This window comes from Trichoplusia ni, chromosome 18, assembly GCF_003590095.1.
Source record: "Trichoplusia ni isolate ovarian cell line Hi5 chromosome 18, tn1, whole genome shotgun sequence".
Classification (NCBI taxonomy): Eukaryota; Metazoa; Arthropoda; class Insecta; order Lepidoptera; family Noctuidae; genus Trichoplusia; species Trichoplusia ni.
In genome coordinates, this window is record NC_039495.1 from 3,550,856 (window position 1) to 3,567,061 (window position 16,206).

Genomic DNA, 16,206 nt, shown 5'->3' on the forward strand with positions numbered 1-16,206 from the left:
CGAATACTAAATTTTTTTTTGCGTAATCAATACTCAACAGCTGCTGTGATAAATTGATTGATTTGTTTGTATTGACAAAACATAAGAATAGAAGTTTCGTTCCTTCTTTGTTAATACTTTTCCCTAGGTGTGCCTTTTTTCAAAACGAACGTTTCCCTCACCATGGATTTTAATCCTTGTATTGCAGGGGGTCTTAATATACATTCAAGTGTCATGCACACAGAATTCTGATTCAGAGAGTATTCGTGGTTCAAACAATTGCTGTCTAACGCGGGGATCGAACCCGCGACATGCACTGTAGGTTTGGCACGATGACCTTATATCATTCGCTATCTATGCAGGCCGGCAGTCAGTTGTACCTAATGACTATAATTGGTATTTTTAACGTCTCTTAAAATAAGTTTGTATGTATTTGTTTCATTGACATTAAACTTTAATGTCATGTACATTCGCACATTGTGTGACATTGACATTCGCTTTGCATTGACGCCTGCACAAATGGTAGCGTCACGAAATGGCATGTAATTTGATAGTAACGATTTAATCTCGTTTTTTCCTTATATTTTTTACTGATAGATCATACTAATTTTAGACCAAAATAAGATTTCAGATAGAGATAACGTACTGGATTTACAAAAACTATTCAAAGTGAACATCATCGTGAACATTTTAACAGCTATGTCACTGTTGCAAACCAACTCCGGTTGGGTCCGAAACTTGTCGGACTATCCCGTGATATACGCAGTAACTTGGTCTTAAACATAAATTATATCGCAATTTTTATGATTGATAGTGATATGAATTGAAGATGACCTAGTATTTGATCGACTAATACCTAACTCTGCCACCATAACGCAAGCTTTCAGGATGTCTTGACATGATCTTCATGTCATGACCTCTGTTAAACTTGTCTAAGAACAGCCTGTCACATTCCAATCACCTCTAACTCTTCATCTTGATTTGGCGGACATTTTGCCAGAGAGATAGATCTGTATCGCATTTTTATTACAACTCGCCGATTACATAAATGTGGAGCGATGCTGAAAGCGACCGCAAATCTGAAAGCGAGCGATTTCATTTTCGTGGTGGTTTGTGGTCAGCTGTGATGACACAGTTAAGTGGGATTAACTTAAACCAGAGCTTATTAGCTCAAGCGGGGCTGGTGTTGTTGGGGAAGTGGGATAGGGTTACCAGAGTAGAGTGCCATCTCGCTTCCTCATTGACAGTACCTATAAAAGCTTCAAGAGTTCACAGTACGTACAAATACCGGTATTGACGAGTATCTTGATTCAATAACCATATGATTAGCTATTTATTTCTAAACAAAGAAAGTTAGTGTAAAGTATGGATTATCTTATTATTTTAAGTTACCTCTGCTGTTCAAGTTAGAGACTACGACTCTGATGACTTTCAACTTTGATGCTTGTTACCTTGTTAGTTCTTCGTCCCCATTACGTCTAGGCAAGATTATTATCAATTATGAAGCCACCAACGTCTATAATCTAAGCTTACAAGTCTGAGTCTAAATAAGGCGAGTAATGCTGACATGAAACGAAATGGTTTTGATGTAAGTAGGCACACCCACTAGCTCTTTCAACCACAAAATCAAAACTTGTATTTTTGAGATCTTAACATTTCTATGTCAATCTGTATTTAACATCTAAATCATTGGTCAATACAAGAAATCAATTAACTATATTTAATTAGTCTAATGGGTTATAAAAAGATTAATAACATAGGAAGTATTTGCACCGAACTCATTCAGGATATGAGAGAGATTAAGATCGGTGTCGGAGACTGACAACATGTTAAATAGAAGTTTATATCTACTTGGGTTTAAGTTCAAAGAGATTTCTAGTTTTAGTTTTTGATATAGTAGTACAAATACATAGATAGACGCTATTTTTCCTTCCTACTTTAAATACTACTTTTTTCTTTTTTTGTACTGAATAGGATCCTGTTCAGTAGAAAAAGTGTAGTATATTGATATCCTGCTTAGTAGAAAAAAAGATAAAAAAATTACAAGGATATCCTTATGGTCTTGTCTTGTCTCGGCCTGGGGAAAGCGGATGTGGATGCCTTTACCGTATTAAACCAATGTACTACTTCACCCTTCCCTTACTCTGCATTAGATGTTGTGCGCCATTTTTTGAATTCATTAATAGCCACTAAGATGAATGAGGAATTAAAAAATCGGATTAATAGTGTTAGAATGCACACGTCTTCTCACTGTTTTTGTAACGTATTTCATTACTGTATATATACATATATCCTTTACACATCCTCAGTATATGAGCTGTGTAAAGGATATATGTATACATATCGGATCAGTAGTTACTTGGATCAGTAGCGCGTACGAACATACATGCATTTCAGTTTTCTATACTTAATATTATAAAGAGGAAATATTTGATTGTTTGTTTGACACGAATAGGCTTCGAAACTACTAGTTCGATTTGAAAAATTCTTTCACTGTTGAAAAGCTACATTATCTTATAATTTATTTCAAAAATATTAGGATTCTGTAAGAAAATTGCGATATTGCAAACCAAGGTGTCATAACTTATATCTTCCAAACACGCGGACGAAGTCGCGGGCAACAGCTAGTATTATATAAGTATAGAAAACGCGATGATTTTTCAGCATAACTTATGCCTACCTATTCCATCCATCAATAATCTAAGTAATCTCGCAACCTTCAATCTACAATTATGTCTTGTCTATGACCTCTTCTCATAGAAGAATCTAATGAAACAGATGACTTCTGTTCATTGCATGTCAACCGCCAACAATTAGTTCAATAATTACAAGTATTAGATAACATTGATCCGTGACACTACATATAACTACCGTTATTTGCAAAACCCGTTTACATAATAAACAGTTATATTGTTTCTTACAATATTTAATGCACATATCCACAGTATTGCGTGATCGTAACTCATAAATAAGGTTTATGTCTTGTGTCACGCAGTTTTCTGAACGCGAAACTTTATTAAGTGTAAGGTTACGTAAAACTAATGCTAAATGGTTTAACTAAATACACGTTGGTTAAAGGTGAACCTGTGTGACTAGGAAGTGATAGAATGTAATGTCGGCTGTAGTAAAAAATATAATTGAATATCATGCTTGCGAGCTCGTGAGAACAAGGTTGTGGGTAAACTGTTGGATATAGGTTTTAGAATGTCTGAAACTAGCTCAAGAGTTCTAAGGGGTTCTAAGGGACAAAATGGGTATTAATGGGTATAACTTATGTGAATGTCTAATGTAGAAGAACACTTCATCATTGATAGATATTGAAAAGGTCACCCTAACTGCAACGGTGTTTACAGTGCATTTTAAGTGTCTTCAATGTTATCTTACTTCCCAGTTCTTGGTGATTTGTTTTGAATGGCATTTTCAAAGTACGGTCAGAAACAAGGGTCCTCGAACTAAAGACACAACAGTTTTATCTATAAACTACCATCGATGTGTGGCGATCTTAAAAGCATACTTACATTGTTAGCGATAATAGTTAATTTTTAGTAGCAGTAGTAACTTGAACATTGAAATTAAATTATTCTCTTCGATCAATAAATTAACGAGAACTACAAAAAACTAATAAATTACGTGCTTATTGTCATAATAATATAGGTACGTGTTCGCTGAACAACCGCTTAATAAGTAAGGTACAGTTAGTTTATTTAACGAAAAGCCTAGTCTTTACTCACTTATAACTAAGTTACTATCTGGAAGATTGTTGCTTTGATTTTGTAAAATTGAAAGAGAGCCAGAACAATGCCCAAAAACCAATACGTAAACAATAAGCAAACAATCCATAATTGAAGAGATTAAAGCGATTTCCATCGTGACGGGAGTGATCGTGACTCCAAAACGATATCTAATAGAGCCGCAAGAAAATTAAACAGATTATGGGACAAAAAGTCTCGACGTTGGGAAAGCGATCGGTCCGCGATATTAGATAACATGCAAAGATGCAGGCAACTATGTTTGGTACGTACCTACTATTCTATATTCTGTGGAAAGATAATGCTTGCTTGTATCGCGAGATCAGGGAAATGGCGATGGTTAGATATGTCAATGTTGAGTCAAGCATAATGCAGTGCAGTCTCCGGTTTATTATGCAGTCAGTCTGGTTTTTTGGTGTAGTTCGAGCGAGATCTTTGCAGATGATTGTTTATAGAGAAACAACTGTTGTTTCGCTTGACGTTACATGGTCTATCTACATCGGGAATGATAACTTTTTAATACCAGTAAGCTATTTTAGGATTGTGTGACTGTTTGTTGGTATCTTTTGTGAGGATGAATCATACTTCATTGATATGAGTAAAACGGTTGACGCGAATTTATCTAACCTTAGTACTTAAGTTCTTAATGATTAAGGATTGATGTTTGGGTCCAAAACTTGTCGGGCAATCCTGATAAACCTAACTGCATTCCGCCGTAACTTTGCACCTTATTCATTTGTATCAACTAGGATTCAATAAATTATAGGTAACCTTTAAACGTCTTACTGCTGGTCAAAGGACTCTCATTATGAGAAGCAGAACATTTATTTTATCGTAGGTATTTCTTAGTACAAAGTTCATTATCGAACCCCACCAAAAAAACAACCGGATCCTCGTAATCTGTGTGAACAATCATTTACCTACCACCCTCCTACTCTAATCTCAAACCATCACTATTAGTATCAAGTAATATCTCCCATACCTGAGCCCTTCCACAGGGATCCTCTAAATCGCACTGGCTCCTCAGGAACACTTCCAGCAGCCCCATAAACAGCATGAAGGCGCCGCCGCCGCACGTCGCCGCCAGGGTCGGGCCCGGCTGCATCATCGGGCAGTCGCACGTTATCGCCATCTGAAGAACACAGGCGAAATTAATATTGTTTATTTTATTTTATTTATTTATTAGGGAAAACAAACAATTACACACTTAACATAGTTATCTAAATATAAATTTCATAAGTAATAGAATCAGTGCGTAACTCACAACGTTATCCACAGTTTAGGTAGATGCTATACCTTAGAATACAAATATTCTATATTTCCGTTCTCGCAGTTTATTGACAACTATTTGGTACCCGTTTCCCCATCCGTGTGGACTTCTTCAATTTCATTACAATCGGTTTTGTAGCTTTGGCTTGAAAGCGAAAGCGACAGACAGACAGAGATACTTTAGGTTTTATAATATTAGTATGGATTCAATGTTTCAGGCTTTTTTGAGTTGTGCGATATTTCCAAACTAAGTTATAAGTTTGAGCGATTTCGTGGTCAGAATTGTAAATCTTCAATATGACAGCCCATTTGTAGCATAAAAAATCACCAATCACATTGTGCACTTAAAAGCCTAAATACAAGATTGACTTGTTATAAATCTAAGATGAACATTACACAACGATCCTCATTCACTAATCACCCCGAATCTCTGTGGGTGCGCGTGCGCCGGTCAAGGCCGCGCGCACACCCGCGGGCGACGTCAGAGGCAATCACTATGTGTGTCACTTGTCTTGACGTCTGTTGGTATTGTGTGTCAATGTTACTTAGATGTTCATATCGCAATTAAAATGATTATCAATGTATTTGTACAGTCAGCATCAAAAGTCTATTTACACAAAGCTACAATCTTAATTGTGGTAACAATTATTTTAATTGTCAAAAAATGTATGAAAAACGATTTTAGCACGGAATCACTTTATCCTTGTAGTTTTACTAATATTCAGGTTACATGCTAAGGACACCCAGACTTAGAATAGGCATAAGCGCATCGTACAAATGCTTGTTCCACGCAGAAATTGAACCGGGGCCTCTTCGCGCAAGGTGGCAAAAACATTGTTTGTAAATCTGACAGAATTATCAAACTTTTGATGCTGGCTGTACATATAATGTGTAGTAAATGTATTTGTACAAATCAATTTATGATATTATGATAAGTATAAATCAAATTTATCGGTGTAGACCTATGATGTTCATTCGACTGTACCCCAGTGTAGTCAGTTGGAAACCTAACTATTGCCAAATATTTATTGAAAAGTAGTAAAAGTAGTATCTAAACCCGTAGTTCTTTAAATGCTAATAAGGTTAAACGTACTCAGTTTAATTCGAGTCTTGCAAGAAATTAGAACTATTTCTTGCCATCCATACATCCATCGCAACCACAAGTATTAACTAATCAACATCAATTAAACTCCGATTAAGATAACACAGACTCACAGCACGGCATAAATAAGTCCGACAATTTACGAACTTTAGCAATCTCTTAGATGTGACGAATAAAATACAATTACATAAGAAGACACTTAATTCTGATTGAATGGTAGTGTTTTGTCATTTTAATTCTACAGCCCCAAACATCTACTTTTAAATTCCATGCTTTATTAGGTAAAAAATTATGTTTTATTAATTCTGACGGCCTATAAAATAGCACCACCGCCAAAAGTTTCAATATCACGCAGCTGATGAGATGCAGGTCACGCTTCCCACAAGCGCAAAAGTAATTAATGGTTGCAGAAGAGCTCGCGGCTAAGGTTGCAGAAATTAATCGATCACATTTTAAGGTGGTACTTATCTGCATCCGGTTAGACTGGAAGCCGACCCCAACATACTTGGGAAAAGATTGGGATGATGATGCATATGATGAAATTGGATAAAATATTTTAATAAGTCTACATTGTAATTTACTTTTACTATTACGTACGAACTTTAATTATTCTTGCACCTATTATTATAATGTCGATAATGATATAATAAGAGAGGAGAGACGAACTGATCCCACCTGCGCAATATATGCAATGCATTATGATGTTTTATCTCTTAATTTTATCACTAAAGAGTAGAAACTATTTAAGTGTACTTTCATTAATATGAGGTACTACTACTGTGTCACGTTTCTAAAATACACTTCAGTGGATCCCACAGACGCCGCGGGGCTCGAACCCGCGGCTTGTCGACCAACCTCAACTCGGCTATCCGTGCTTTGACGGGATTACCTTTTGAAGTAGGTACTTTATATAAACTAAGAACTGAATAACATCAACATCCTCGTAGGCTATCGTATATCTTATTGCGGGTGTGAAAGAGATGTCGCTCTACGCCGTGTTTTAGGCTTTCCTGCTTCCACAACCATCTTAATACTAGTTTAAAACGTAGCAGTAGATCCTCAAGTCGAACTTAATGACTAGGTACTGATAAGATATTTCATTAAGCACCGTCCAATTTGCCACCATAATTAAATATTTCAAATTACATATAACTAGTAAAAGATTATGCGTAAGTGTAAAATTACGCGCACATCCGCCGCGTGCGAGCTAATCAATATAATTAGTGAACTAATATATTACCTTACATTGGTTTTAATACGTTATGCCTGTGATTAAACCTCGCGATTTGTCACTCGTTAGCATACCTGCATTAGAAAACTTTAGAGATTAGTCAATTACGGTTAGTTTCTTGATGAGCCTAGGCAGAAAAGAAAATGGTTTGCGTTTCGTCGCAGTGAACTTATTTTAATGTCTTAGAAACTTAATGTTCATACTCCTATCCTGTATGGGAGGAAGTGGATGGGTTAAAACCTTTATAATTAAGATTGAACTTTCGTGCAACACCTCCCGCGTTTGTTCGGTGTGAGGAAAGGCATAGGAATTATCTATGCAAGATGCTGCTGTGACCTGCTGGCGTTCTTAACAGATCTTTGCAGTAAATTAAGACAAAGAGACGAGTGAAAGAAAAGGGTAGTACTTTTCTCAGTTGTAGAATTTTTTGAAGACTAGGACTATTAATGATAATGTATTGCAGGCTTTGGCTTTCATAGCTTTAAGTCCAACGTAGGCTTTACGGTACGTTGAGTTGCTCATCATCTCAAAACTTAATTTTGCAATAGGTATCTGTAATAAAATGCTAATCATGGCAATCCGGCACGCATGTGATTTGTATTAATAGTATTGCAATTAGTTCAGGTATTTATTGACCAACGTAAACCCAAGATGAGTTAACCGTTAACATAAAGAAACAGTTTAGCTTCTTACAGTGTAGTCGTGTCACTTTCCCAATTGCAACAGTCCTATTTTAAAACGTCTTGGATCTAGAAAGGGGCCCCATATAATATGCTCTTAGTAGGTTCTATATCTAAAGGTCAAAAAGCAAACCCTAACTAAGGATCCACCGTCGCCTGTGCATCTGTCTACCCGTCTTTTACCGGGCGTTTGTATCTCATAAACTTTACTCAGACAATTGTATTTCTACAGATAATATGGATTGACTGAAACGTCAAAGTAATGTAAATTGTAAATAAATTGTAAAATACTGAACTCCTATAACTATAAAATTTGATATTGCAAAGCAAAAGCCGCAATATATGTACCTATGGCCATTATAGCATCTAACCTAATAAATCGTACTGGATTAAACGAATTCTACTAATGCTTATTTTGAACGCGATTTGTGTGGATGTTTGTTCCTTTTTCACGCAAAAACAACTAAACAGATTTAGACGAAACATGGTACACACGTAGTTTATAACCAGAATTATAACATTTGATATCCCGTTTTTATCCCGACTTTATGTTCACGTGAGAAAATTTTCGAATTGCAGCGGGCGGGCTCACGGTCTACTGCTAGTTAGATCTAATTGCCTAAGGCATGTAGGGAAGGTAATCTAATCTGTCTAAATAGATAATATGGGCGCCAGACACTGATGTGTCTGAGACTCTAATGTATGGGCTTGTCACTATGAATAATGACTAATTAATTGTTTATTGTAAGTGTATAAGTCTAGACTCACTAGCATTATACATGCGAAAGTAAGGTAGCGCGTACAGTGTTCACACATATGTACGTGTGTTTGTTTGTTACCTCCTCACGTTTAAACGGCGTTATTGATTTCGATGAAATTTGGTATGCCGTAGCTGGCAGCTTGGAGTATCAGCATAATATAGAGCCTTTTCTGGAAATGCGTTTACATATTTCGAAAATAAAAAGATATAGCCAAATTACATAAGACAGTATTCAGTAAAGATTATTTGCAATTATTTTATTCATAAGCTAATCCTATTAAAATTCAAACTCCTGGTCATCCAAATCTTAATAATTATACATATATTTAACGATGGTTGATATTAGCATACTACACCAATAAAGACAACATCATAGATACTCATTTGAAATCGTTTGAAAGTGAAACAGTTGTGTTACAAATCAAAGCAAATTGATTTTAATTGATTAAATAACATAACTGTACGATTTATGGTTTCCGCGATCGTAGTAATCACGTAATAAAATATTAATAAAACATTGGTTCTTTAGATACCAAAATACAATATTGACTATAAGCTATTGCCCGCGAGTCCGTCCGCGTGGACTTCCGTTTACAGCGCGTTTTGGTCCCCTTTTAAGTGGGAATGCCGGGATAAAACCTGTGACCTTAATCTCTCATTACCCCCTTTAAAATAAAAAATACAAAAACACCTCTAGGCTCATATTTAATTATTTTTAATAAACAATATTACAATACATTTTATAAACCTTCTTGTTTTTGAAATTGTATTTTGAATCATTTTGAAGATTATTAAAAAAAAAACATTACATTTTAGTAAACTGGAATAAATTATTCAAGGCAAGGCATTTGCCTTCCCTAGGACTTTAACAACTCGTAATAATAATAAAAGAATTTCCCAACAATTAATCCAAGAATCTAATCCAATTATTGAACTAATATAAACAAATACCACTCAATAAACCATTATCTTAGATTGCAGTAAACAGTCTTAGTAGCAAGTAACAAAGGCATAGTTAACTAAACTTAAAAGTTAACCTCTCAGGGTTAAACAGACAAAAGATTACTAATTGCTATTGACATTATCTGTAGCGATAGTTATGATTAGCCTCTATGTTGTGCAGTAATCTGATGGAGGCTGAGCGATCGAATTAAGATAGTGTTACAAACCATACTTGATTGATATCGCGTTGTTTTCCCATCGTAAAAGCTCTGAGGTGGTCACCGATCATGTTATTATGGTCAAGGTAGCTGATGTTAGATTGTATGTACTTTCTTTGTTATTTGATTTATTAGTTTAGGAGTTAAATACTACATTCCTAAAAAGTATGTTTACATGAATTACAAACGACCGCACCCACTGTGTTCCGTGGTTTAACTATATTTAGTTATTTTTTTATACTTGTGGTTTCGGGGATGAGCACTTTTAAACCAACAAATATTTTTTTCGCTACACATTTTCCCATTTTCCAAAAATAGAATTACCAACCCACTGAACCCACGGTAATCAAGAATAGCCTTTTTGAAAAAGTCAAAAGAAAGAAACACTAGACATTCATTATAGATGTAGACACTGTACACATTGTCATATCTTTATCTATTCAATTAATATATCAGCTATCGAAATTGTCATATAACTTTCATATGACATGCATTAGCCTACCCATAGCCTTAGGGTACAATAACACACCTGACACAGATACTTGCAATTTTATCAATATTAGCATAGAGCATGTACCACTGGTCCTTGACCGTAAAGCCACAGATAATAAACCAGTTTCCTATAAACCTGACTCTTTAATCCTAGCTATAGTTGTGCAAGTTGAAATCAGCGTCAAACACCGACCCCATCTATTTCGCAACGCACTTACCGTCAATTAAGGTCCGAGTTTTGCAATCAGGAAAATTCACTGCGTCTTGCCACATATGGCTAATCTGTTAATTCTGCGAATAGTATGAGTTTGTGTGTTTGAGGTGGATACTTGCTGTGGTTATTCGTTCATCGTGATATTAAATAGTAGCCTTTTCAATGTTCAAAAATACTTGTATAATTGAAGCACATTGACAAAATATAACTTCACAAGTCCTGAGATGCCATAAATCAAAGGGCCAGCCTTTTTGGTATCTCCATACTATTCAATGGAGTGCCAATAGCCAAATGACATTTCTCATTTACGAAGGTAACGTTTTCTTTATAATCTATAAATTCTTTATCAAGGATTCAATTCCTTAGGGCGGCAGTCGATCAAAATATAATACATTTAGAAGATTCCATCACACGTAACAACTATATCACAGCCGTTTTCTGGCCGGCTGATATCGCTCGCGTTTAACAACCATTTAGCTTTCATACTTGCAACGAATGTTCCTGAATCACATACAGTCTTAATTAACAAGTGTTATAATTAATCCCAGCAGTGATATAAGTTATTACGTGTCGTTTGATAAGTTGTCGTGTCGTCTGTCGTTAATAGCTGCATTATGAATGCAGATGGCTCTGCCATGCCGCGGCACGAAGCGAAATGAGGAAGGAAGTCATTCAACTGGAGGAACTCTTATTGCAGAAGAGCTATTACATGTATTGTGGCGACAGAGATCAAAGACTTTAGTCGTATTGGAATTTGTTAACTTAATTTCAAATGATAATCCTTATGAAGTACAAACAAAAGATTGAGAGAGATGTCAATCCTGATATAATCTATTTTTCTTCTAAATCCGTTCAGTGGTTTTTGCGTGAAAGAGGAACAAACATCCATACATACAAACTCTCGCGTTCATAGTTTTAAGAAGGATCATAAGCTTTTCCCATTAATACCTGCAATTAAATAAGATCTCACTGTTAAGGTAAGACTTTAGTTACCGAAGCCCAAAAACGCTTAAATGGATATAAACGCTGAGAAATAATTCCGATACCTATACAGCCCCCCAAAACTTTCAAATTCGGTTAGGTTATCAGACCAAAGTATAACAGGATCCATATTGAGGCATCCTACCTGCGCCGGCGCCGGCACGAGATAATATGCCTGACGTTAGTCACGGCGACATTACACCGGCACTCGACAATAATCAAACTGTCAGCTCTGTTTCATCACAATTTGTAGAACGAGTGTTTTATTTGGCGATAGGTTAAATATAACTGAAGTGCATTAGGTTATAGGATTTATTATTATCGTTTTATGGGATGGAATGGTAAAATTTTGAAAAGGTTTTGGTAATTTTGTTCCTAGCGTTCGATAGTCATATTTCAGAACAAAGATTGATCGTAGCGTTTTACAAGAAAATGTGCAAATTCAAATATGGGAAGAGTTTATACTGCTTAGAATTTGCGCTCTGTACAATATTGGAGGTGCCTAAGTAAGTATTCAGAATAGGAGTTATTCTAGGCTGGGTTCTGAAGAATCTTAGGAACCGCTAGTTTGTTTGTAGTTTTTATTATGTTGGATGGTCATGACAAATGCTTAAACACACCCTAGACTTAGAAAAAACTACCCTGCATCACACAACGACAAATACTTATTCTACGTGGGTATCGAGTCCTATACCACTCCTCTGCGCACACAAAAAAGGATAAGGATTTAATGACATCAATACATAATGACAACACTTCAACATCAAAGAGTCACACGGTAGGTACCAAAGTGTTATTCATATGATTGTAAGACGTTTATACGTCAAACACGACATGTCGGTAATGTTTAGTGAAAGTAATGTTATATTATATAGGCTATGTCGATATGACATACTGCCGTTAATATTTATAACAGGTCTGATTTGAAACACGCGTTGGGCCTATTTAAGAACATTTTTTTTTCTTTGTGAAGTTGAATATAACCGGTCAAGTGCTAGTCGGATTCGGTGCGTAAAAATAGGCTGAAACAAATAAATCGAGTGGGTTACATATAAATTTTAAGGTACCCACAAATTTTACCTGTCACTTAAAAGAATGCCCGCTTAGCGGCAACAGAAATACTCTAAGCCAAAACAATTTTGCTGTTCTGCCTTAATTTTGCTCTGGTAAATATTTCAAAACGGATTTCTCGTTATCATACGAGTATAAGGCTGTATATGACCCATATTTGTAATATATAATGACATATTGTTGCCAAAGAAGACGCGTATAACTTGACCAAAAATGTCAAGGATCTTTTGACAGCCGCTGTCAGTTTGACGAGGCAACAAATTGCTTGTCATTCAAATATGGCGGGCGATATTTTTCTACTCTGTTGCTTTCATGGGGATAATGTGACGTGAAATTATATGAGACATAACTTAGAGAGATCATACACACATCACATTAGAGAGGTCAGTGAAGCAACTGTAATTTGTTTCATGCAATGTTAGGGCATCCACCATTAATCTTTGATATCGAAAGGTTTTGTTAGATGGAATACGTCAATACCAACTATATGTCTAAAAACTGTTTGCAATTTATAACATGTTCCTTGAAAAAGGAGAAAGGGGAAAAAGAAAAAACTCTTGGGAGAAACGGAAAGCTGTAGGGAGCCAAATTAAAAACGAAACGTTCTCAACGATATTTTTTAAAATTATTATTTATTTCAGTTCGATTCGCGACCCGTTTGGGTAAGAAATTGGTCGGGCTAACCCGTTTTCAATAATATTAATTATCCTTAAGAAATTTATTAGTATATCTTTGTGTAGTCCGAGATTTATTAAAAAAATACTACCTAGCAATTATTTAAGATAAAAATTATGCTGAGTACGTACTCAAGTCAGTTTGTCAGAAAGTTTTCATTATCTAGAGACCTTTGCGCCAGCAAGACTTGCGTAAGTCTCATTTAAACAATGAACTGGTTTTAGTTTTAACATTGTATGACTAATGTTCATTGCAAATTTTACTATGAGAAACAAACAAGGGTTTGACGTGGGGACCTATCGCACTCGGATATAATTGCAGTCTAATAAATTACCTATATTCATATCATTGTAAAAAGGAGTAACACGTGTAAAACGTGATAATGAAATGAGAAACAGTTTTGCTTTCATTAAAGAAAACGTTCATGAATGAAAGTACTATCGTGCCACACTCTCTTTTTAACCTGTTCCATATTAGCCTATCTGAAATCTAGATCCCAATCCGTTGCAATCATCCGCTCAGCTTATCAGCTGTCACGATTGCGCGTGCGCACGTGCTCGGCCATTGTTCGGCTGTGTTCGGGCTAGTTCGGCTCCCGTCGTGACCAGGTCGTACACGAACTGTGAACTTCCGCGTTGCTTACGGAACTTTAGTTGATAAGCTTTTATTAATGAGGTTTGTAAGTGTCTCATTGTTAGTAAATACCGAGTGATGCAGAGCGAGTTTTAGTACATAATCAAAATTGCGCTTGGGAATTCGGGTTATGATTTTTTTTGTGAAGTTGTGATATATACTAAGGCGTTAGTCCCTTAGGCATGAAGTATATATACTATACCAAGCTAATCTGGATCTTGACAAAAAATTACATCAAATAAATATCTGTCAAAAACACTTGATCACTCTTGACCGTATGATGTAACACAGTTATAAGTATAAAACAAATTTAACCACCTTGAAAAGAAGTGAGTTGTGTATTTAACAATGGAGTCATAGGTGTTATCTCACTGACGGTGGGAATCATGTCGCGGGAATAGAACCCGCTATTATGTAGCGACCGCTTGAATATTCATCGCATATTTGAGCTTCGAAGACTATTTATAAAAGAGAAAATCATGCTCAGTATGAAGTGTTTGCTATTTTAATTAGATGCTTTTGGATGTTGGGAAAGGGTCAGAGAGAATAGTACTTAGACGAAGAAATGGAGTTAGAGTGAGAGCATTTATTTTAATTCAAGGTACTGTTCTGATAGACAGACAGAGAAGCTTTAAGTTTAAAATATTGCTTTTGTCTATTAAGCGCGCTCTTAGAACTTATTGGTCCGATATCAAAAATTATTTCAATATTATATAGCCCATTTAGCCCATTATTGAGGAGGGATACTATCACGCTATTTCAAGAGAACTTTTTCAAAATATTTTAGGAGATATAACTGTTTTAACATGTCGCGGGCAACGTAATATTCTGACCATCGCCCGAACAAGACATGAGTGAGGCTGCGATCATTGTAATTACGTAAAATTAACTACAAGCCATGTTGGTTCAAGAACGACGTTGTTAAGAATGGTTATAATTACAGTCATTCACTGTAAGTACAGGGTGTTGGTTGGAGAATCTTTTGACATGTGTTGAACTTTGACTCTTGATAAAATCTTCTAAGTTAAAAACCTTGTTAATAATCCTATCCTGTAAATATCATGCTGGGATAAAACTTGTGTGATATTGAAATTCGGTAAACAAGAAACATTTATTCATCATTGGCTTTAAAAGAATACTGTAGGTAAGTTCTTTGTTTATAAAATACATTCTATAGAATAATATAACCTTTAGCTGTATAACTGAAATCCGGCCGCAGAGCCCCAAACACATCAGTTCCTTGACATTACGAAGATGCGTTCGTCAGCTGCGCACGCGCCGTTCACTCGCCGCGAAGGGAACGCTATGTCTGCTCTACGCAAGGACGCAGCGCTGTCGTCAACCAATCATAGCGATACATTTAATTAACTATATTTATTTAGATACCAATTGTCTGACTTTTGAAGCCATTGTGTAAGGTATTTTCGTAGCAAGGTTGGGTTTAGCAGACAGATTCTCCTTTAAGAATAAATGCAGCTGAGCATGGAAAAAATGATTTATCGATTATATTATTACAGTTTATTAGCATTCTAACCGGATGCAGATAATGTACCAATACTTTAAAACGAGCGACTGCTTATGAGACTTCATCAATCTGCCAACAAGATACCCCTTTAGTAAGAATGTTTGTCAAAATTTCTAGCTTCTGGGTACAAAGCGATTGTCAAAGATGTATAAATAACAGACGGAACCCACAATTTTACGTGCCATTACAAAGCATGGAGGAGCTCGTTATAGCATAGATGGTATACGAGACATATAAGTGTATTAAGTGTACATATTCTAATTGAAAATGACTACATGACAGTAAAATAACACACTTTGCTCAGAGCCGTACTTAAATACTGTTATTAACAAAACCCGCCAGCTATAACTCCAAGACATTATTATTTTCAGAGCGTCTAATTGATTGACAGCTATTGTCTTTCAAGAGGTTATAATTTAGCCTTGAACTATGATATGTACAATAACCATACAGAGATAAGCTGTAGGTTAACTCGTAATTAGGTGGACAATAGCCGTAAGCGTTACTGAGACCAGTCAATCTGTGCTTGCGTTAGAAGTGATATGCCGCCAGCAATGTCAAATCAGATTTATGAATGAAGAAATTATTTAATTCTGCCCCAGGTTAGCAGAAAAGTATACTCCCACTTGAAATAGTTTAATGAAGTAACTTAGGTGAGGATTCGAACAGTGGAAGAGAAGATCCC

The 16,206-nt window shown here is 35.9% G+C and overlaps 1 protein-coding gene across 1 annotated transcript in view; it reads right to left on the reverse strand.

Annotated features, from left to right (window-relative positions):
- LOC113503094 (glucose dehydrogenase [FAD, quinone]) overlaps positions 1–16,206 on the reverse strand; it is a 34,303-nt gene that overhangs the window by 5,490 nt on the left and 12,607 nt on the right. The window contains exon 2 of the mRNA XM_026884906.1: positions 4,711–4,860. Within this exon, the coding sequence (XP_026740707.1) occupies positions 4,711–4,860 (150 nt within the window). The remainder of the gene's footprint in view (positions 1–4,710; positions 4,861–16,206) is intronic.